The sequence below is a fragment of the Brienomyrus brachyistius genome, chromosome 19, assembly GCF_023856365.1.
Source record: "Brienomyrus brachyistius isolate T26 chromosome 19, BBRACH_0.4, whole genome shotgun sequence".
NCBI classification, from domain to species: domain Eukaryota; kingdom Metazoa; phylum Chordata; class Actinopteri; order Osteoglossiformes; family Mormyridae; genus Brienomyrus; species Brienomyrus brachyistius.
In genome coordinates, this window is record NC_064551.1 from 3,805,788 (window position 1) to 3,828,784 (window position 22,997).

The 22,997-nt window shown below is 42.8% G+C and overlaps 2 protein-coding genes across 6 annotated transcripts; both read right to left on the bottom strand.

Annotated features, from left to right (window-relative positions):
* Positions 1-4,535: 4,535 nt before the first annotated feature.
* Positions 4,536-9,450, bottom strand: rpf2 (ribosome production factor 2 homolog). 2 transcript variants are annotated; one of them, XM_048986587.1, is made up of 10 exons: positions 9,296-9,450; positions 8,917-9,049; positions 8,681-8,718; positions 8,233-8,272; positions 7,955-8,036; positions 7,126-7,202; positions 6,815-6,914; positions 6,460-6,562; positions 5,497-5,641; positions 4,536-5,080 (listed from the first exon to the last, which is right to left on the bottom strand). In XM_048986587.1, exons 1-10 carry the CDS (start codon positions 9,316-9,318, stop codon positions 4,901-4,903), a joined length of 921 nt encoding a protein of 306 aa, XP_048842544.1. In that variant the 5' UTR covers positions 9,319-9,450; the 3' UTR covers positions 4,536-4,900. The 2 variants fall into 2 exon arrangements, with proteins under 2 accessions (XP_048842544.1, XP_048842543.1); XM_048986586.1 differs by having other exon boundaries at positions 6,815-6,929.
* Positions 9,451-12,969: 3,519 nt separating this feature from the next.
* Positions 12,970-22,612, bottom strand: amd1 (adenosylmethionine decarboxylase 1). Of its 4 annotated transcripts, none has more exons than XM_048986584.1 (10): positions 22,283-22,612; positions 21,632-21,695; positions 17,630-17,716; positions 16,544-16,670; positions 16,062-16,164; positions 15,920-15,962; positions 15,660-15,804; positions 15,453-15,545; positions 15,185-15,340; positions 12,970-15,094 (listed from the first exon to the last, which is right to left on the bottom strand). In XM_048986584.1, exons 4-10 carry the CDS (start codon positions 16,658-16,660, stop codon positions 14,951-14,953), a joined length of 801 nt encoding a protein of 266 aa, XP_048842541.1. In that variant the 5' UTR covers positions 16,661-16,670; positions 17,630-17,716; positions 21,632-21,695; positions 22,283-22,612; the 3' UTR covers positions 12,970-14,950. The 4 variants fall into 4 exon arrangements, with proteins under 4 accessions (XP_048842541.1, XP_048842539.1, XP_048842538.1 ...); XM_048986582.1 differs by having other exon boundaries at positions 21,608-21,695; XM_048986581.1 differs by lacking the exon at positions 21,632-21,695.
* Positions 22,613-22,997: the final 385 nt, after the last annotated feature.

The window sequence follows — 22,997 nt, forward strand, 5'->3', positions numbered from 1 at the left end:
ATTATTGTCCTGTATTACCTGCAAAAGCATGGTATTTCAGAACGGCTGAACTTAATTCTTAAAACTTATTAAAACTTAATTAAAAGCAGTAATGTAGGACGTCAATGTTTTTAATATGGGACTAAAGAATTGACATAATTAGTTAAGCTCCCTACTATACCAGTTGTGCGTGGCTTGCTGAGTTAATATGCTATATACACTATTGTTGATGCCTAATGGGAGTTTACAGCGACATCTAGTGTAGATAAACGATACACATCTGCGAAACATCCTTCATAACCCTTCATGTAATCCATCCATCCATTTTCCAAACCGCTTATCCAAATGGGTTGCGGGGGGTCCGGAGCCTATCCTGGAAGCAATGGGCACGAGGCAGGGAACAACCCAGGATGGGGGGGCCAGTCCATCGCAGCCTTCATGTAATCGTTTCTCTTTAATATCCAAGTTCCGTGGCTTTTACTGAGCAAATGTTACATGCAACTTCGTAACGCAAGCATACAAACCAAATATTAACCCTTATGTCATTTTAACTTTTTTTGCTTTTATTCACCTAATGTGCAAATTGCCAAATAGGCTTATATCACCTTTTTGATTGATTGCCGTCTTGATTGTGTTCTACTTTAAAAAATTTTTTGCACGATTATTTTATACCTTGGAATAATGTTGCTTCAAGCAATTTAACATTCGCGCCCATTTCAATCTATGTGCCACTGTTATTTGGCATAACGGAAAGAGTGCACTTAATGTCTTGCAGTTACTATAAGTAACTTCACCCCCCACCCCCCAGTTAACTTGACAGTAATACTGTTTTTCAATACGCCTTAATAGAAATAATAGATTTCAAAGGGCGTTTAAGATGGCAAGGATCTTGTGGATAAGAACCTGCCGAATGAGAAACGACACGACACACAGGCAGACAGAAAAGTTTTGACTAGGGCTACCACATATAACACCAACATGAAGTACTCATGGTTGATGTGTTGAAGGCAGAAGAGGTGGGCAGGGGAAAAGTCCTGCAGAGTCTTACCGTGAGCCCGTCAGCTTTTCAGTTTCACCAAATGATATACCGCCATCGGCTTCGGTAGTATGTTGATTTAAACACCCCACCTCATTTTTAAGCTTAGTCCTGTCAGTGGACACCTTAATCTTTACCCCTGCCCATTTGTTCAACCCATCCAGAGTGAAAACAAAATGTTGGCTGAAGACGTGACAAACGTTCCGCGGCATCGCAGCAGTGGCGAATGATGATGAGAACAGATGGTTTCACACTAAAGTTCTCCTTAATTACGGCCCGCAATTAAATGCACCGCACACACGCAACAACCGCGACACGCAAACGCGGGGAGGTTAAGCAATCAATGTTAAGGCTCACACATATTAATGTGTTACTGGCTTATTTAATAAATAGCTAGAATTAACGTCAATTACTTCCTACGGAAATTCATTAGGGAAAGATAGAAATATTTTTTTAGGTGTTTTGGAATGGGGAGTTACCTGCAAAACAAGTTTAAGAAAATTTAAGTGTGTTGCTGCGCTTGCATGAACCATCCACGGCGTGTCTTAAGATAGCAACTTAAATAGACAAATAAAATGCTTTTTCCGTTTACACCCCCCCCCCCCCTTTTTGTAAAAATATTTTGCCTCATCGGTGTGTATTGTTTCACCCGGGAGTAAATTTGTTGTGATTTATTTATTTCCATTCAATGTAGGCCTACAATATTGCCAACCTAATTTAGCAAGACTGGTGAATCAAATCATCGTTTCCCATATAATGTTTAAAAGCATTTAATAACATATAAATGCATTTTCTGGAATGACCGCATTAGTTACCGTGGTGATAAAAATCGCTATATACACTATTTGGGTAAAAGTATTGGGGCACACTGTTTAAACACTGATTTCAGGGAGGTATTCAATGAAGCAGGATTAAGGGAAAGTCTAACTTATTTCGATAAGTCTGACTCATTTAAGTGGGAGTTTCGTTCCTTCAAAGTGTCTTAAAGGAATCCCCGCTTTAGTACCATGGCAACTTACGCGAGTGACCAACGCTGCTCCAGACCAGGTTATTGCCTCGCTTAGTTAAGCGGTGTCTCACAGACCGTCCGACGTGTGGGAACAGAGATCATCAAAAGATCATTCCGTCGGACGAAATTCGGCGCTCTCACCACTCATGTCATGTAATAAATATAAAAAGCGTATAAAAATCACGTCTCAGCATTTCAATTAATTCCAAAATAATAAAAATAAAAGCGTACCCATATTACAAAGGTCAAACATGAATTGCAATGAAAAAATAATTCGTTAAAATAGTATGAACAGGAATATATTTTTATATTTTGTTTAGTCACACTCTGAAAGTTTATTAATAAAAAGCAGACAAGATACGGATATTTGTGCAGAACATTTCACACGGAGGGGACTGAGCGTATTTTACGGAGATCAAATAATACATAATAGCATTATTTTACAGTAAGAATGACAAGTGAACTTTACCCAGAAGGCTCCCCGTTGGCTATGAGAATCGAACCAGAAACTTTTGCGGTGTGAGGCGACAGCATAAACCACTGTACCACGATGACTATATTAGGTACTGGTAACAGTTATGTAACTTACGCATTTAGTCCTTCTGCAATTCATTACTAAGTCAACTCCCTGGCTGTATCTATGGCCACAGTACTGCCTTTTTAGCGATTATATCTTTGGATTCTTCATATAGCTCTATCAGCAGCGTTTGTTCTGCGGCGGAAAAAATACCGCTCTCGTTTTACACGCTTTCCGACTCATTTGGTCGATCTATCGTTCATTTGGGCTTCTTAAACATCTCGTGTGTGCGCACGAAGTGGATTATGCAAGTCGGTCATGTATGAGCCTCGATTAAGGTAGTTAAAGCTGAACCGCGTTAGTGGAACGAGATGAGTTCTTCCATGGAAGTTTAGAGATGGAGCTAGTTTGAGTCTGACTTTTTTTGGGAAAGTTTGGTTTTGTTTAGCTGCTTTCAGGGAATACCCCCAGGTGTTAGATTCAGACCCATTGCCACAGGTGTGTAAAATAAAGCATCTAGCCATGCAGTCAGGTTTACAAACATTTGTAAAAGAGCTCAGTGAATTCAGTTGTACTGTCATAGGATGCCACCTTTGCAATAAGTCAGTTTGTGAAATTTCTTTCCTTCTAGATATTCCAGTGACTGTAACTAGTATCATTGTAAAATGGAAGCATTTAGAAACAATAGAAACTCCGCCAGACAGCGGAAGACTGAGTCACATAATGCGTAAATGTCACCGATGCTATGTTGTTTCAGTAAGAAACTCCGTCTGCCATTAACCTAGAGAACTCTTAATGCTTCAGCATTCCATGACATTTTGGACAATTCTATGCTTCCAACTTTGTGAGAACAGTTTGGGGAAGGAAGGCCCTTTGCTGTTCCAGCATGACTGTGCCCCAGTGGAAAAAGACATAGTTGGGTGAGTTTGGTGTGAAAGAACTTGATTGTTTCGCACAGAGTATGGACCTCAACCCCATCGAACACCTTTGGGATGAACTAGGACAGAGACTGCATGTCAGAACTTTACGTCCAACATCAGTGCCTCACCTTACAAATGCTCTTCTGGATGAAAGGGCAAAAAATCCCACAGACACACTCCAGAATCTCGTGGAAAGCATCACTAGAAGAGTGGCAGCTGTTATAGCTGCAAAGGGGGGACAAACTATATACTGATGCCTATGGATTTAGAATGGGATGTCACAGAAGTTCCTGTAGGTATAATGGTCAGGTGTCCCATGACTATAGTCCATATAGTGTATCAGTTTGACAAGGTGCACATTTGCTTTTTGGTTGTTTCTTGTTAAGCTGGTATAGCAGGTGAGTCTGCACAAACTGAAATGTGCCTTTTTTCCAGACCTCCTCCTTTTATAATTCACTCATATAGTTATTTAAAAAGTCAGCTGGAATGTATAAATTGTAAAATGATTCAAACATTCTAAAACAATATTGCAGGATCTAAAATCTGGCCCTGAATCCCAAATCCAGGCGTTATTTTCAGTTCTTCCAGGCAGTTAGTTTAATAAATGCTGATTCTGATTGGCCATAGCAGCTTCACACCTGGCTCACAGATAAAGGATGGCTGGAAAATCAGCAGTGATGGGCCTTTTAGGACCGTGATTTGAATAGCACTGCAATATTGAATGATAATACGGTTCTATGGGTGTAAACTGTCTCCCTCTAGTGGTCAATATGAAAATCAATTACCAACTTCAGCAAACCTTTGCCCTGCGTTCACCAAGATATAAAATACTGGAAGCTTCTATTAAAGAATGATACACGTGTATTATACTAACGCGCAGTTGAGAGTTGCAGTTACCTTCTTATATAAATGTATTTTTCTTTGCCTTCAGCAGTATAGCAATGTGACAAAAATGGCTAAATTGACCTCTAATCAGAAAGCAGTCAACTCCTTATCTGATGGAGCTCCTCAAATTTCATGGTGCATTCTAAATGGTGTGATATAAACCTGAAATGGCAAGACAAGTGACATGCCTTTCTATCAAAGTTCATTTTATTCAATTATGCAACAATGCATTGAGCTGGAAAGAGAATATCCCACATTCCTCAAGGTGAGAAAATAGTCCGAAGGTAACCGCAGATGCGCACTTTATGCAAGGTCTCTGGTCGTGGCTCTCAAGGGCTGCCATACATGCAATCCTGCATTCTATTACAGTTAATTCAATAAAATACGTTTTCCTTACTGATTTCATTTAGCTTCCTCCGAGTATTGAGCTTGGTTGAGGAAAGATGAGCGGAGCACCTTCACATACACGCCAGCCCCTTTCACCTTAAACATCTCCCACATGTTTCCTAGTTCTGTTCACTGGAGTTTTTGGGAAGCAGCCCCCAGATCAGACTTCATTCGTCTCTGGATTTTTTCGGGGACACGGCGGCCTCCCCCTGGATGACATCACCACCCCTCTTGCGCAAACCCTTCATCTTGCGAGTTCGCAGTTTTTCCAAGTTCTGCTTCTGCATGTGCAGCCGTCCTAACTTGGTGCCAAAAACATTGTGGGAAACGTTCTTCTTCTTCTTGGGCTGCAACAGCGTGCAATAAGTTTAATGACTTATGACACCTCCATTTCAAAACGCAGCAGGATAATTATCTGACCAATCGGCACTCATGCAAAGTTGTGTAATTAAAGAGTTAATTTTACAGTGCGTACTACTTCTATTACAGAAAACACCAATTTTGAGTTCTCTTTGTCCAGTTTCCAGAGACAGATAAACAACTGGCAGGGCCACCTGTTCCCCCTTTACTGGGAAAATCGCATCTGAACACTTTCCAAGGCCAAGCTCACCAAAACAACATGACTGAAGTAGTTGAAGCAACATGAATGGTACGGTAATTGCAATGTGATACTTTGCAGCCCTGTCGAATACACAATGTCAAGTTTTGTATGACTGCATATTCAGCTAATAAATCTGATTCCGATTCTGTTGACCACTCCTACCTTTAGGGCCTTGGGCTGCTTGTGTGCTGTCTTGTACAGGTCGTCGGATGCCAGGTGCGTTCTGCGAAGGATGAAATCAAACGAGGGGCCCATTTCCTCCAGCTCGATCCTGGGAGTCCGACAGCCAGACTTCTTCAGCAAAACTCTGCACGGAAAGAGGAGAGGACAATGCAGAAAGGACTTCCGCAAACTAAGCAAACAGCAGCCGACGTCACTGAAGAAACGCAGACCTACAGCAGAGACTGTGATACAAAAGGATCAGGGGCTAAGCTTCCGTTAAATTCTTACACAAATAAGCAAATTTCATAGGTCAGCAAAAGCATATTCTACTTCCATTGCAGTTCTGTAAATTACTTATTTTGAGACTTTACAAAGCCACCTCAAGAGAATGCAAAAACCTTCTTGCAATATGTGAGGATTGTTTTGAAAGTTGTTTCCATTAAGAGCTTTTCAGTTCAGATCTTCAAAAAATGCCCAAAATCTAGGTCAGTGTTTCTCAATCTAGTCCTCAGGGTCCCCCAGATGCTCCACGGTTTTGCTTCCTTCCAGCTCCCACATTCTTCCTCCCTCTCGGTTCCCAGGAGCTAAAGCATGGACCATCTGGAGGTCCCCAAGGCCCCAGTTGAGAAACATCGATCTAGGTCAAATGGAAACAGCACAATATGATTCTAGCTTTGGGATAAAGCACTGGGGCAGACGAGTATATCATTCACCGAAAGCATGTGGTGTGAGCTTACGTTTGCTAGGAGTTTGTGTTGGTAAGTGGGAGAAGGCAGGGAGCTGGACAGCTGGAACACTGCAGTCTGAATTGGGACATGAACCTACCTGTAGCTGCTGGAACACTGCAGTCTGAATTGTGACATGAACCTACCTGTAGCTGCTGGAACACTGCAGTCTGAATTGTGACATGAACCTACCTGTAGCTGCTGGAACACTGCAGTCTGAATTGGGACATGAACCTACCTGTAGCTGCGCATGTATATTTTTCCATCCAAGGCCGTGAAGTGAAGGATGTGCTCCAGTCCTGCCAGCCGAATGGCGGAAACGGTCGGTCCCCTGAAGAAATCTGTAAATAAGGGAGATGGAATCACATCACAAGGTGGGAATGAGTGAGTGTTCACTCTGCAGTGCTCATTTCAGAGGACCTTCCTGAAACCTCTCACTCACTGTCCGGTCCTCCAAGTCAGAATCACATCTGACTGGAACCATTTACAATAATGCTGTATCGATATGTTATAATAAAACTGGCCCAAATACAAGTTATAAAAGCTTATTCAAAGACAAAATTCCAATGGCTGTACTGCAAGTCTAAACTCACCAATGAGGATGCTCCGCAGACGTGCGTACTCCCCGTTTGTGTCGAAGGCATCCCCGGCAAACACCAGCAGTGGCTTGGTCCCCTCAGGGCAGCTAGAACTCTGCGCAACAGAAGACTAACATGAGGAGCCCAAAGCTGCAGTCAAACATTCTCCCCATTAGCCGTAATTCCTTAAGACCCACGTCCCAAAGCCCCATGCAATATTAGATCAAACATGTGCTAAAACCTCTTTAAAAACTTGACATTCACAATGATCGTTCTCCAATTCAGTGCCGACGGACAAATCCTTGCAACATCTTATATGAATTTACCTTTATTTCCTTCAGCGAAACAAATTTCTCGATGCCTAGCTCGATCATGTCCAGCACATGATAATCAAACATGCGTCCTGTAACACAAAACCATGGGTGAGATATATCAACTGAAGTTAGGCTGGGCGATATATCTATGAAGTAACACATCGCGATCATGAACGTTCATATCGCCATCGTTTGAATATCCTGATACAGCCTAAACACTTGTTTTGTTACATAATTAATACTGTACTGTTTTTACACAAATCCCACCAGGGTCTGCTGTTGGCATGGTTTATTATTCCTGTCACATGCTCCATATCTATTAGCAAAAACAATCAGGAAAAACTCAGAACCACCTGCGATATTTTACTGTTTTCCGGATATGCATTTTAAAATTTGTGGAAAAATATCAATATTGCGAGAGTCTATGAAAATACTGCAACATCATTATTATGGCATATTGTCCAGCCCTAGTCAAGTCCATTCCCTGGAAATCGGAGAAAACCAGCAACAAAATATACTGGCTGCATTTTCCAGTGTTACGCCCTATGATAAAGTTAATTTTCTTATGATTCATTGATTAAAACTGCATTTCAATCTGTAGTCCTTACAATCCGTTACCCTTTTTCATTCTCTGAATCCATTTAAGGGGGAATCCAAAGAGAATTTTAAGCAAAACTGGAGCCTTGAAATAAAGAAATAATCACCTGAATTATACTGTGATAATTAGAAATATTGTTTAATGTGAAAAAAGGAATAACGATAAAATGTCTCCATTTCGCTCAGTCCTAATATGAGGCATCTGACACCAGAGGACGTGGAGGACAAAAGAAAAATGTGTTACCAAATACGAGGTTGTTTGGCCGCTTCTTGTTGTGTGAGCCAAACAGAAATAAGGAACAGTCTGACTTTTTTGAGAAGAACTCCTGAGGTCAGAGAGAGAGAGAGAGAGAAATTATATCTTATATACAACTGTTTGTATATAATATTGAATATTACATCTCACCGGCTATTCAGCAGTAACACTGTAATGGTTACTCCGTCACTAGATTTCACAGAAGATTAGCACGGACATGTCAGAGGTCAGACCTGACTAAAAGTGAAGAATCGCTCGATACTCACCAATGATGTTTGGTCTTCAAAGGGCCGAGCTGTATTCTTCCTGGAAAGAAAAGAGCACTTCATATGATCATCCATTTAAGGTTAACCGTTGGGCTCTCTGCTCAGTAGAGTGAAAGAAAAAAGGGCTCATCTGTGATCACTTTATTTGAATAATATATAGCCCATCTACGCAGTGAATCACAGCAGTCTGAGCAACATGAGTAAGATGCATACAGCTGTAAGCCTCTGCAAAACCATGTTAACTCAGTCAGTCCCCATCAGAGCAGCCCCTTGATACAGATGCAAACCAGCCATAAAATAAACATTACCAGGCTAAGAAACACAGATAAATTCTGCCCCCCATTATCACACAGGAAAGAATATGCTGCAGAACAGCCAGTTTAAACAGTTAAAACTCATAATTAAAACAAGTATTAAACAAAACACTCTAATGTATACCGCTACTTACTTTTTGTACAAAACTGCATTTGGTTTCTTTAAGGAATACTGGAAAAAAAACGAAAGGCTGTTAAATCGCTCTGTGCATATTTCCTGACACACACATTTAAATAAGAAAGTAAGAAGATAGAAAACATTTTCCGTTCAGTTTATGGCAGTATGAAAGATTTTATTCACTAACTCGTGAAAAACAAGTAAACTGCAAGAGGCTGAATTGTAAACAACAATAGCAATAACAATACTTACAATATCTTTTAGGGCGTTTGTGACGGTCAAGCTCGTGTTACCACCTTTAATTATCATGGCATTCTTTGTGTTCTCAGTTAATTTTGGTTCCCTGCTTTGGAGAAATCGTTTTGACCTCTTTGTTTTAGGTTTCCTGTAAAACATAAAATGCATTCATAGTTAGGTTCAATTTCAAATGCCTTATTAAGAATAATTTCGAATGATCCTAAACTTTGGGGGTGCTGTATGGCTTGTAAAACTCGTGGGAAATTAAACGAATGGATGTAGTCTAGTATTATTCCGAATAATCTTATTAGGCAACGCCGTAAACATTTAGTATTATGGTCCGAAAACCAAAATCATCAGTTCTTGCACCGTCAGACAAAACGTAAAAACTCACACGACTCTGTCCAAGGTCGTCATTTTTATAGATGAACCTGACTTCTAATTCTTGCGATCTTGACGTTTTACAGACCAGCAAACTCCACGTGCATTTCTGCGATAAAGCATACCGGAAGTGAAACCATCGGTGCGCGTGTACCAACGTCATATCCGCAGCAGTTTCTGTGACATTTCATCTCAATGTACCTATAGGCAGAGATACTATGGCCGCGGTTTTTCAGCCCGTTTGGGCTATTTTGAAAATACAGTTGCGGGTAAATATTAGGAGGTCGCGGATGGCGGCTTTTTGAGCTGTTTTCATAATTACCTCGGCAGCGGATGTAAGCGGAAAAGAAATTATTATGAATGCAAGTGGCCCCTACTCCTGAGTAATGCCGAATTGTTATCCTCAGAAAGTCAGACAGACACAGGGTTGCAAACTTTGCACGCATATTCCATTGCAAACCTGAAATTGGCTACATCAGAAGCGTTGGGGCAGTTTGCAAACCCTACAGACTATTTAGAAGGTAATAACAGTTACATACACGTAATTGCGCGTGCATGTGTGTGCAGACTTGTCTCGAATTATTTCTTTGAGATACAGTATACTGGGATTCCAGATACTGGGCTAGTTTAAGCTTCCGTGGGTTGGGTTTCAAGCAGACCTTGGGCTGGAGATTTTTGCTGGACCTGGCAGCACTGCCTATGTAACACAATAATAGGACGGTTATTTGGAGGATTGGCGAGAAGCGATGCATCTCGTGACTCGTATGTTATAGCTAAATCTGTGTTAGATATGGTTTCCCATAAGATGGGAATATGATCTTGTTCTTAAAATATTTTCTCTCTTAGTCCACATTTAAATATAAAATCTAAAATTAATATGAGTTTTAAGGGGGAACACGATGGTGCAGTGGTTAGCGCTGTTGCCTTTCACCTCGGGACTAGCCTTAGAGTCTCCTTGCTTTATGTGTGTGGCGTTTGTTTGCATGTTCTCCGTACGTCGCAGTGGGGTTTCCCCACCACAAACATGCAGAGGTTAATTGTGTGTGTGCTTTGCGGTGGATTAGCACCCCATCATGAGTTATTCCCATCCTTGTGCCCGTGGCTGCTGGGATAGGCTCTCGACCCCCACAACCTGGACTGATGAATATACATGAATTATATTAACTTAATTAATTATTAATTAATAAACTAAATAATTATATTAGATTAATTAATCAGCACAAGCTTTCCTCTCTAAACCATAAATTACCCAACTTCACGATGGACGACAGAATATATCAAAGAAAAAGAATAAATAAAACGACCAAGGTCTAAACATACGAAGTGTCCAATGAGCGTCTTGTGCTGTGTGCCTGATCTATAAACCAATTTCTATGTCTCTAATCATTATTCATGACGTCATTGTCAGGATCCTGCTGTCAGTAAGAATTCGTGTAAGACAATTCAGTATCAAGGTATCTGAATAGTTCTTAAAAGAACCACTAGATGTCTTCAGAGTTCAACAAACAAATACTTATGTCACCAAAGCCATGTCTTTGACTAATAATGACGCATAATTTGAGATTTGCACAAGTCTTTCACAATTCTTCAGTATCCCGTCTTTTCCGCCAATGAGACACAAATACACATGAGAATGAACCAGCCATTCATCTGACACCTCTGTACCATTTTTCAGTTATGGCTCACGGGCACAATGGTTAAACGATTCTACCAATCACAGGATTTCAGCTAGAGACCTACCATTCACACACTCGTTCCTCTCCCACAGAGCTACACATTGCTTTCTATAAATTCATCAAAATTTCCTCACAAGCTCTGGCAGTGCTCGTTTGCATTTGGTCAGCATGTTGTTTCACTAAGCAGTTTGGTGATTTAAGTGTTTTGAGCACGTACCATGGCCAGTGTCGGGATACAGGCTACTTTGAGCATCAATGTTAATGCACAAACATGGAGGCCAAATTGAAAAGAGATTGAGTCGTGAAAAAGCATTTCACTAAAAGGTGCAGAAGTGTGTAATAAATACTCACTTTCCTGTTGTTCATCAGTCTTCTGTGGATGATTGAAACCAGTCATGCATGTGCTTAGTTATTGCCAGGAAACAGAGCCTAGTCATATTCATCCATCCATATTCAAATATTCAAAACTAGGTCTCTACTCATATTGTTGTTAGCCAGCCAATTTCTCCCCCAGGGCCAAGTGTGGGAGGGAGGGGGCCAGAAAAAAAAGATTCATGACACTGTCCTTTCTTCAGAACAATGAGCTTTCCAGAATTTAAATGTTTACTTGCTGTGGTTGTACTAGATTGACGATGTGTTTTAGCTTGTGTCTGGAGGTCGCTATTGGCTAGCTGGCATTAAAATGTTGAGGCGGGCAATCCCAGCAAAGACCATACAGTCCAACTGCAGGTGGGCAAATGTTCTTTGAGAACCAGATACAAAGAAAGCAGTTCTGAGCTACTTTTTGATCCTCGTTTGCATGTGTTTTGAGGTCCTTGTCCGAAACCCTATATTCTGTGAACCTAGTGTACACTGAATGCCAGATTATCAACAGAATTTTATATTTTTCTACAACCAAAAAACCAGCAGTATGGGAACTAAGGTTTAGTATTCTAAAATCAGCCACTCGACAGATAACATGCAATGACAACATGCAAGAGACAGTATTTTCTAACCAATCAGAATGTGGCATCTTTAGACTTTCATGCTATGCTACATTGTTTTGCTTGGTTCCATTTATGGTTTTCCATTTATGAACTGGTTATGGCTTGACTATTTATGAAAGCAATACACATTGAAATGCATTTCAAACTTACGAATAGTAAGCAAATTATCTTCTGTGAAACACTGCCGTTCTCGGGAAATCCCACACAGCCTTTACGTTGCATGAATGTAGGACCAAGGGATTTAACCCTATAAGGTTATTCCTTGACTTCACGGACACCTTGGATCACATTCTTCTTGTGGAATGGTAATACTGCTCCCGAGTTCTAATCAAGATGTAATTCAAAGTAAAATTCCAAACTCTGACAACGGAATTGTTTAATAAAAGCATTTATTAAAGCATCAAGTTCATAGTACAGATAATGAGCACATCTTGACCAACCAAAGACTAGCAAAAGAATTAACAGCAAAGTTTTCCTTCAGCACATCCTGATATTTCATGCTTCTGTCCATCCTCGTCTGGCTTCACTGAAATCTTACCCAGGAAAGCTTTCTTGAAGAATCAAGTGAGAACTGGTAGGTGGCAGACCAACTGCGAAGCTGATTTGTACATTACAAAGCCTCAAAATCAGTGGATTTGTAATTAGCTCACAATACAGTGAACAACTGGTCTAAAGCACTTCAGCCTTGCAGTGGAAAATTGTGAAACTATTACTGTGGATGGGGTGGAGAAAAAAAAATAAAAAATCATGTTCAGTATGGTGAGCATATGTACTTGCACGTCACTTGCTATTGACTAACTGGTGTTAAAATGTTGCAGTGGGCAATCCCAGCAAGGACCATACAGTCCAACCACATGTGGGTAAATGCGCTTTGACAACCCGGTACAGGGAAAGCAGTTCTGAACTACTTTTTTGGTCCTTGCTTTAAGTGCAGAATCAAGTGGCCCATTGGTCAAGAAAACGCTAGAAACATGTTACCACTTCGCGAAATATCCCAAAAGCCACTCGGCTGGAAACTGAGAACTTATCTGCCGAAAGCAGCTCAGAAAAGCAAATGTTCCCTTGTTCCTGTGCTCAAGTCAACCTGCGCGCTCTGCCTGGAGAAGCGCGACGACTCGCACCCCGTAGTTGCTCCGTACGCCAGCCTAGTCATCACAGCTGCGTTTTCCCATAGATTTCACTTTCCCAACTGAAGAAGCTGCGTTCAATTACATCAGACTCCTCCTCCCCGACTCTTCCCTGGGAACAGGTTTCAGTTACCACATGCCCAGTCAAAGCCAGGATGTCTATGCTTCAACTAAATTACAGCTGCTGAGAATGAGGGAAGGATGAAGCGCATTAAACACAGAGTGAACACAACTGCAGCGCACAACACTGTCGAGCAATACAGTACAAGTCACATGCACTAGAGTCACAGGACCTCTGCCACTGAACAAAGGGCATTGATGCTACTCCAAAAACTGCAAGTGTCACATTCTGGACCGATTCACTGCAAGCATGTCTGTGTACAGTGTAAAAAAAAAAATAAACAAAAAAAACATAATGGCAGTTTATGCAGTAGTCGTGTGGAATGATCCGGGACGACCCTGGCATGCTGAGATTGGTAAGCATCCATTGTGTGGTTACCCATTTCTGGGAGAACCCATGTCATTCACAAGAACTGGAAAGGGGAGGGGGGGGGGGGTAAAGGGTCAGATTCATTATGTCCATTTTAGGTCAGACAACATACTAGGAAAAGCCAGCATTCTGGGGCCACACTGTGCAGGAATGCTACAACCCCCCAATAAAGATTTCAAAGTCAACAAATGACTAGATGGCCTTGAAATATAACAGAGCTGCCCCCCCCTGTTCCTGGAACCTAACTCCCCCACCGAGCTTAGGCACAGCCCTAATTTAGCACCAGGTCAGTATCAGAGCCAGCCATGCTGAAGCTATGCTTGTACAAAGACCTGAGACGTATCAGGAGGGCTGTGCCTAAGTGCCACGGGGGGGTTCCAGGAGCCGGGATTAGCAGCCCTGCTCGGTATTACTATTTGCTAGAGCTCCCCCGTTTGGGTCTATGCCCATCAAAGCCAATTAACACCTTGCTGGGAAAGTACTAGCTGCTTATTTCATTGACAGGTGACCATGCTGTACGTGTTAATGAAGGACACGCACTTGACAAAAACTGGAGGGCTAAAAGCTGGAAGTGTAGCAAACTGCAACTTCAAGTATGCCACACTAAAGTGCTTTTTATATTATATACCCAAGTGGCATATTGTACCTGTATCCACGGAATGGGCCCGTTGGGAGACCCACTGGCCTTGACACCAGCAGGTCAAGTCTAGATGCAATGTTATTGGTTTCGGGACATCGAGCGACACCTACGGCTGGGATTGTTCCCTTGGCCTCACCTCACGGCCGAGCTGCCCAGCCATGCCACACCATCATGTGGTGAAGAGAGAGAGAGAGAAAAAAAAAACCACCACCCAGGAGTGCGAGGCTCAAGCCATCAGAGCAGGTGCTCTTAAAGTGCTTTCTGTTGGCATGGAGACACCGATTGGATGCAGGCTGGAATAAGTGAAATTCATGGGCAAGCCTGCTGGCTGGGAGTGTAACCACACAATGCGAGCGGGTTCCCATCTGAGCATGCCAGGGCCCCCCCCTAGTGGGCACGGAAGCCCTGTCTGTGAGGGATTCGGGGGGAGACCTGTAGGAAGGGGCCACAACGGTGGGCACGTGAGGAAGCACCCGAAGCATACTTTAAACAGTGCGTGGTTAATTCCTCTACATGCACTTCAATTTTACAGCAAGAGTGGGCTAGCATATCTAAACAGAGAACAGAGCTTTCATGCAAGATATCTAAATCATAGATACAAGAATACATACAATTCAAACTCGAAGTTAAACTAGGGCCTGTTAACTTGGAACGATGGCAGCAGAGTGACAGAGTGATTCCAACTCGGAGAAGACGCCCCCCGGGGAGGAGACCCCAGCGGACAGCTTTCTTTTTGCGCTTCTTCATGTTTAACTCTGCTGCTGCTGCTGGCGATTCTTAGCATAACTGGTGAAGACGAAATTGTAATCATTGAATTGGGCCAACTGGCGGTCGAGGCGCTTGTATCCCTCAAGTTTCTGTGCAGAAGAAAAGACGCTGCGACATTTGGAGCTCTGAAAAAGGCGAGAGAGACACGGGTTAGGATCTAACGCAACAGCCTGACACACACAACCTTTCTGGAGACACGTGCTGAGGTACAATACCTGGTTAACAAAGAGTGTAGTCACGAATTTCCCTGGCTTGAAGGCATCGACAACTTTCCTAATCAGATCGTCGTAGGAGGTCTGGGAGAGGTTAGTTTCGAAGCTAACGTAGGAAAACTCGGGCTCTGGAGTGATGTGGATCGTCCAGTAAGTTCCCTGGAGGTACAATGGAGCAAACAATGGTTTTAAATGAACTGCTGCAGTCCCAGTCTGATACTGAGAGATGCACTAAAGCTTGAGGAGCAAAAAGCAAAGCAGGCTCACTTACATCAATCTTCATTCCATTCATTGAATAGCCACAGGGGTTGAACATTGTGGCATCAATCACAGAACCTGGTATCAGGTCACGAATCCCACTCATCTGAAGAGATGGATTTACATTTTGTTGACCAAGCAAATACGTTTGTCAATTAGCCAAAAGAAACCTTTACCGACATCTGTTCCTCTTCATGCACGTTCAGAAAAAGATCCTTACACGAGTGACATCATTTGCAGAAACACCATCTTTCATGTAGAACTGGTCCATAATCGCTGGGTCGAGATCACTCATGAGAACTTCAAGGGTCTGATCCGCATGCTTGTTCTCCCATAACTCTGGCAAATCCAGAGTAAACAGGTACCTGCAATAACACACGAGCTTTTCATACAAAAATGAGCAGCTGTTTTGGGTATCTTCATAACAATCGATTCACAGATCAACCTGTCCATACGGGAACTACAAAAGTGTAACCTTACCAGCAATCAGTGTTCAAACGGCCCATGCAATAGGCTGCTCCATCTAAGGAGAAAACATTGTGAATAAACATTGTGAATAAACAATCTTGCCATCTTTCCTACAAAATTAGACCACAGTTCTCCCAAATGACCAGATACTAACTTGGGAATATCTGGCCAAGGAACTCAACTTCCTCCTGGAAGTTCCTGTGGGGGAACTCCTGGTGGGCCGGCTTCATGAAGTTCTTACGGGAATAAAAAAAATTCTGCAGAAACGAAAGAGTGTGTCAGGAAAATATTTCCTTGGCATGGACCTGAATTTTATACAGACGAAAATGCAAGGCATTTAAATAGAGCTTTTGCAAAAAACCTGTAGAAACAGTAAATTACAGCAATGTGAAAGTTCGAGTCCTGACAATCCCATCTTGATCCAAAACAGCCTTGTAGCATGCGACGTAACCGGCATCCACATTTCCCGTTCGATCACAACACTGTCTAAAAGCCATGACTTATGAATCACACTCAGTTGTTAAATCATTGTACGTTTTCCATACAAATGTTCATACTGTAATTTATACCATGCGCATTATGGCCAGGATCTTTCAGTCGAACAACAAAAACAGTCATGACATGCGACGTTGGTACCTCGATAGCGTCAAAGCCGCAGTATTCTCTGGCGAGTTCCAGCAGAGGTACCAGTGCTTGCAGTAAGAGGGTAGTTCCACATGTCTTCAAAATGAAACGTCTCTTGGAGACAAACATGCTACTCTCACTGTTGGAAGAGACAGTCAGCATGCTGGTGTCAGTCAGACAAGGCAGTCACTCCCCCCAAACCACAACAGCCCATTTAAATCAGAGAATATTGCATGATCTCTAGAATCTACATCTGGCGATAAGCTGTTTAAAGTCCACTGTCCTTCATAAAGCCACACTAAATTTGTAGTTAGTTCTAGGAAACACAGAAAGCCAGTTTTAGCACTTAAGATCCATAAGCAGAAGAGCAGTCAGGATATACCTGCTGGGATGGATCTGAAAGATGTTAACTATGAAGAAGTCACACTAGGAAAGCCGTGAGCCATTTTGCAGACAGGAGAGATAATCAGGCACAGTGGGCCGCGAGGCTGTCCGGGCCACCAAAATAAATGAATCAGGCCAAGCCTCAAAATACAAGTCAGAGCAAGGCATTCTGGGAGACATCCCTGCTTCTGTAAGCTAGAGCCCTAAATGAATTGTGGATTTCTCAGACCAACCCGGTGGATTCCACCATATCCATTTCAGCTCCGATGCAGGAATAGCAAGTTCCCCCAGAGGATACTAAGAGGGACAACCAGACAGCCTGCCCGAAGATCTCGTTATCTACAAAGATTCAACTAGGTGTGGACATGCTATGCCCCACCAGAGCTCAAAGAAGGGCAGGTGGATTCATATTATCCATGCATAACTGGGGAATGGAAGGTAAATCGTTGACATGGTTTCTAAGGGAAAAGGGTCCATTGGCTTTTATGGCTGCTGAAAACCAATCCCTACACTCCCCAGCTCAAAAGACTATTTACAAGCAACCCAACAATGTGCGCTGGCCTGCACTTAGACACGAGCCTGTTTCCAGGCAGCACTGGGGCTATGTACGGAGATAAGAGCCGCGGCGTCCAAGTCCTGCTTTCTAATCTGCAGAAAGGGGGAGAAGTCAGCAAGCGCACCACCCAGGACACGGCAGCGGATGAGGACACTCACCTGAGTATATAAGCTTCCTGCTTGTCAGTTTTTGTCACACTTATGATCAAACAATGCACATTCTCCAGCAGCTTGTCCCACTCAAACCTGGAAACAGAGAGCTGGGGTAAGAAGCCTTTTCAGCACTGGCACAGGAAGAATCTCACACACAGTTAATCTACAGTAGTCTCATGGGCAAACGGTTATGGCGAGATTAGTTGAAATGTTGATTCAACACCATGCCAGCAAGCAAGGCTATATTTGTGGTGGGGATGGAACGGTTACTGGTTTCATGGTAAACCACGGCAAAATTCCAGACAATGTTCTGAGATTGAGATTTTTTAAATATCAATGCACATTTTATAGGGTTTGCAAATGTTTACATACGGTGTTGGCCATTTTAATGTTTATGCAAACGAAAGGCACAGTCGTGCTAAATGTGTGTGTTTAATATAAAACTTAGCAAAATGATTTCAGTTTGTGAATCAGTACTGTTTGAACTCAGCACATTTTAGCAATACCGCGATAATACTGACATTATTATGGTTTACTCACTATAATCATATTTTCATACCGTTTCATCTCTAAATTCATGGGAAGAACAAATGTGCATTAAAACAGTTTGAATATCCGAAAAAGGAAAAACTTCATAAACAATCTAAATAAGACTTCACTAAAGAACTCTTTAGGAGTCCCACCACCTAAGGGAGTTAGATCAATGCAATAAAATGTTTAACAGTTAAAGGAGTTTCACATGCATGACATACAGGTGGTGAATCTTCACCTATAGGTAAAGGGCATGGGTCAGGTAAAGGGTCAGCCTAGCATGCCATACAACTTCAGACAAAGTATTTGCCCCCTTCCTAATCTCCTTTATTATTGCTCATCCATAACACTTGCAACTGATACAAAGGGCAACCATAGTAAACAATCATTTGATTTCCTTGAAGGGGGGGGGGGAGAGAAAAATCAATTTCATAATGTTTGGTCAGCTATGGTGTGAATTATAATATGCCTGAAATAGGGCAAGGTCATGCATAAAGACACCTGCCCACACGTCCACCACACTGCACCTCTAATCAGAATGGAGACGCGTAGCCCCCTGCATATCCAAAAGTAACATGGCCGTCTAGACTGGTGGGAAATTCCCTCTCGTTGGGGCACTAGCATATGGGCCACCTACCCTAATGAGCTGCTACAAAGACACATCTCTCCGAAGTACAAAGCGACAACAACAATCCGAGCAGATGAACGACAGCAAAGGTGCACACAGCAAAAGGAAGCAGCCTACAGGGGGGACCATGAGAGTCATGACGGGCTCGAGAACGGGTCATTGTAGGGGAACAAAGTTCACATAAAGCAGCACTAAAGCTAGTAATCACTTATCACAGGAGCATGACCAGGCAGCCAGGGCCAAATAGGACAGGGGTAGACTGCCAGTTAAGTGCTGGAATTCACAAGCTGCTTTCAGCACCTGGCAACGGCCATTTAAGGCATTAGCAGAGCAAAGAGTCGACTCTGGTACGATGAGTCACTGTTTGCCAGGTCCAAAGCACAGGGCGCAATAGAAAGTCTCAACGGACATGATCGGCTGCTCCCAATTGTAATGCCATCTGGCAGTCAGTTCACACGTGTGGATTTCCTGGAAAGGATGAGGGATGTCCATCTTTACACATGACTACACTACAGTGGGACATCTCTCCGACGCCTGAAGATGCGTTTGCAAATGCTGCAGATTTCAAAAGGTGAAAAACCCTGCCTCAGTCGATCTGAAACGGTTCAAACATATGGGTGTCATCTGCATTTTCGCAGAGAGCAAGAGGAACATTATCAAAATTAACACCGACACAGTTAAACTCTATACAGGATAAAAACATTAGGCATGCAGCCAACAGCTACCCACTCACCACTCAATTATTCATAATCTATTAGAGCAACATCTTACTTCCATTCATCAAACGTTCAAAATGATAAAGCCATTTAGTCTTCACTACATTTTAACCTTGCCATTATTTGAAATGTATTCTCAACTATGGAAGTATGTGTTAATGGGTGAATTAAAACCACCCTAATTAGTACTAACAAACAGCCTCCACCTCAACTGAAAAATGGTTCGGGAGTGAAAACCAACTGTCAGGTCGAAGATGTTATAGTAGCAACGCTGTACATATGTTTTTCAGACGTGCAAAATGCCCAACATGGCACCCGGTGTTATTTGAATAGTCCTTCTGACATTAGATTCTAATAGTATTCTGTACAGCTCTCGTTCCAAGAGGTAGCTCCAGTGCAGCTGTATGCATGTGATGCACTTAGTCTCACTTCTGTGTTTGTTGACGAAAGCATCCACTCCATGTAAATTCTTCAGCTACATTTAACCGCTGAGCCTGCAGCTAAGTGATCTGAATCCAACGTCCTTGTGGACTTATTCGGTCACTGGCAGGCCTCCACCCCTCATCCACTGACACGGAGAAGCTAATCCAGTTGAGCTGCAAACAAAATCTTGGCATCATTCGATGAACCAGCCACTCCCATGAAACTCAAGACAGGGGAATCACCTTCCATTGACAGCGAGTTCAGATTCTGATGAGCTGCCAATAAGTGATTAGTAACTCTAGACAGGGGCAACTGGACAAATTCTCAACTTTTGAGAAAACTTCCTGGAAGCATTCAAGCAAACACATTCCCCCTTAACATCAAGCCATCAAGACTTATTGGAACATATTGAAAGCCAGTGCTAATTTGGGTAACGGCAGAGAGGTTAAAAATGATAACTGTTCCTGATCTTCCCGTTGATTGCACCATCAAAAGGAATTCAATATTCTGACATGTTACAAAAATTAATCTATGCAGCCAATATCTAGTTACTGCATGTAGCCTCACCACATAAGCAAAGTGTGGAATTGCTGCATTGATGCCGCACCTTCGACATGGGGGGAGACAAATCAATGGAACGGTGGTAAAGCAGCAATTTCTCAAATGCACATACCATTTCCATATAATGCTTAGATGTTGGTGCAGAATTTCACGAAATAATGCCCCCATGACATTTTAGTTATGGTGTATAATGGTTATGATAATAGTCGACCACAAGTGGCAACATTAAGTTCTTTAGGGGGCTATTTTGAAGGCTTTTTTTCTTAAAGGGGGTAAAACTTCAAAACGTTCTTCCCATTCCCATAAAACGTTCAACCAAGTAATAATCCAGCCTTGTTAAATATTGTTTTCCAGAAGGCACACCGGATGTCACAAAATCCTGCTAGCGCGGAGTATTTTAATCGGAAAAAGCGTAAACTAGAGCACGTTTGACAAACAGCACATAGGCGGGCGTCTGCATGCACGCGGCCGCGGTCCCTTTAAGGGCAGCCGCGTTTCTGCGTGTCCTTGCAGCGGAACGGTGGCGACTCGCGGGTGTCGCAACACCAGTTGCGCCCCATTTAGTGGTCGATGAAGTCCGCCAATAGGAGGCGAGGGTGGAGCAAAAGAGATCAAATCTCAAGGACTAAAAACGTGACTTAGTTAAGTCTAAATCGAAGCTGGAGACTTGCCTGCTACCGAATGAATGACCGTGAATTAAAGAATAGTGCAACTGCTGACAAGGACCGTTCCGAGTGGAGGGTTAAAATCAGAGCGTGGTACCAACGTGACAAAGACTAAATCGGCCAAAGGACTAAAGCGAAATGAGCGCACCTGTGCAAAGACTAACCCGTTATCAGTAACGTCTGGCTACAGTTCAACGCAAGACACGTGGTGCTTCCGATCTCACGGCCAGACCAAGTTTCCATGTTTTGTCTCACCGTCAGCTTACTGCTGCCGGCCTTCTTCACAAAGCAATAAATCGCCCCAAGTGTGTGCGCAGAAGCGCCGCCGCAGTGCTCGTAAATCCGAAGGACTGGCGGCCGATGCGGCACTTCCTGCTGCGCAGAGGGACAGGGGAGCCTGCGCCGCCGAGCCACATGCCTGGGCCCCACGCGTCACGCAGACCAGCGAGCGGAAAATTACCGGAGACCATCCGCAGATTCTCACCCAGCATGTTAATTCCAAATTCACCTAACAGCGAAGGGAATCATAGTGGTGCACGGCAAGAAATCTGCCAAAAAAAAGAGAAGCAGCAGCGTTATTTGACGTTAGATAAGCGGCTGGCCGGAGACCAAACGCTACGCATTAGATCTGCCCTGGCCATCTTAACTAGCTGCGCAGGTCCATGCGCCGACACATGACGAATGAGTATTAAGGACCCGATTGTGCTTCGGCTCACACATTTACCAAGTCCTCCCTCACCCAAAAACGGTCGCATTTAGCGCACTACTTCCAATTTCTTTCCATTTTTATCATGATTACTGATCGCCAGCTACACATTTCATTGCGAGTCAGAAATAAATGAATGAATGAGCGTTGGGGTGGGGATGTCTGACGGCCTTGGTATTATTAATAGGCACAAATAAACACCGTACAATCAATTGGCTTCGACCTCCACACCATATTTGGCCCATACGAACCACCGACATATAGGAAAGGCAGCATAAATAATACCGCCATGAAGATCGCAAACCAATTGCTACTAGAATGTCTCGCGAATTCTGGACAGTTCAATGACACTCAATTCAGAAAAGGCCCAACACACCCCGCCACAGATGCAGTCAAAGGTGTTTGGAAACGATTTTAGAGCATACTAACCTTGGGATGATACGAAGGTCCCCGGTTCCTTTGGTCTCATCTTCTCGGGAGAACCACACCTCCAACAGCTTCTCGGTCCCCTCGAAGAAGTGTGCACCGTTCTCTTCCATCGTGAGACAACAGACACCAACAACAGAAATCACACGTTGCTTATTTTCAACTTAATTAATCCTTCCTTGATAGTTAAGTTAATATTTCAGTACAGTCCTTTAGCAGTCCAGGTATAGCTTTCTTAGGTTTACCGTCTTCCCTTTTGCAGAGAATACCGTAAAGCGAGCGCTAGCTAATATCGCCGGCCATACTGTGTAAAGCCGAGTTGCAAGGAAGAGCGAAGGATTTTTAACAGTCGCCAAGAAGCCAGTCTCCAATTTACACCAATCACAGATCTCGGCAGTTACAAAAAGCAGTCCGATTGGCTACTGCCATTGTCAATAATTTCAAAGAGGGGCGTGACACCTAGTAGTCATTTTTTTTTCAGGGAATGGCAGAAGAAGCATGACTCGCTCCACTAGTGATATAAATTATTCGTGTATTAAGTATATCCCATAAAACTTGCATGCGGTACGGACCGTCTGTTACTATGTGTATACCAGCGAATAATTTTACGAGTTAAATTGATTTTCGATAATGTATTATTAAACATTAAATATCTGATAACTAGTAGTTGAAAACTAAAAAAACAATTATTTATCAGCTACGTTTCAGAGATAATATA

What these genes read in the sequence shown, in the direction of transcription:
- rpf2 (XM_048986586.1), bottom strand. Translation starts at nt 9,318, where the DNA reads ATGACGACCTTGGACAGAGTCGT. An exon ending in ATATACATGCGCAGCTACAG is followed by an intron (nt 5,642 to 6,459) that starts GTAGGTTCATGT and finishes CTTTCCGTGCAG; the next exon opens with AGTTTTGCTGAAGAAGTCTG. An exon ending in AGCAGCCCAAGGCCCTAAAG is followed by an intron (nt 5,081 to 5,496) that starts GTAGGAGTGGTC and finishes ACGCTGTTGCAG; the next exon opens with CCCAAGAAGAAGAAGAACGT.
- amd1 (XM_048986581.1), bottom strand. Translation starts at nt 22,392, where the DNA reads ATGGAAGAGAACGGTGCACACTTCTTCGAGGGGACCGAGAAGCTGTTG. An exon ending in CAGGAAGCTTATATACTCAG is followed by an intron (nt 16,671 to 17,629) that starts GTGAGTGTCCTC and finishes CTCTTCCAACAG; the next exon opens with TGAGAGTAGCATGTTTGTCT. An exon ending in CTACACTCTTTGTTAACCAG is followed by an intron (nt 15,095 to 15,184) that starts GTATTGTACCTC and finishes CGCCTTTTTCAG; the next exon opens with AGCTCCAAATGTCGCAGCGT.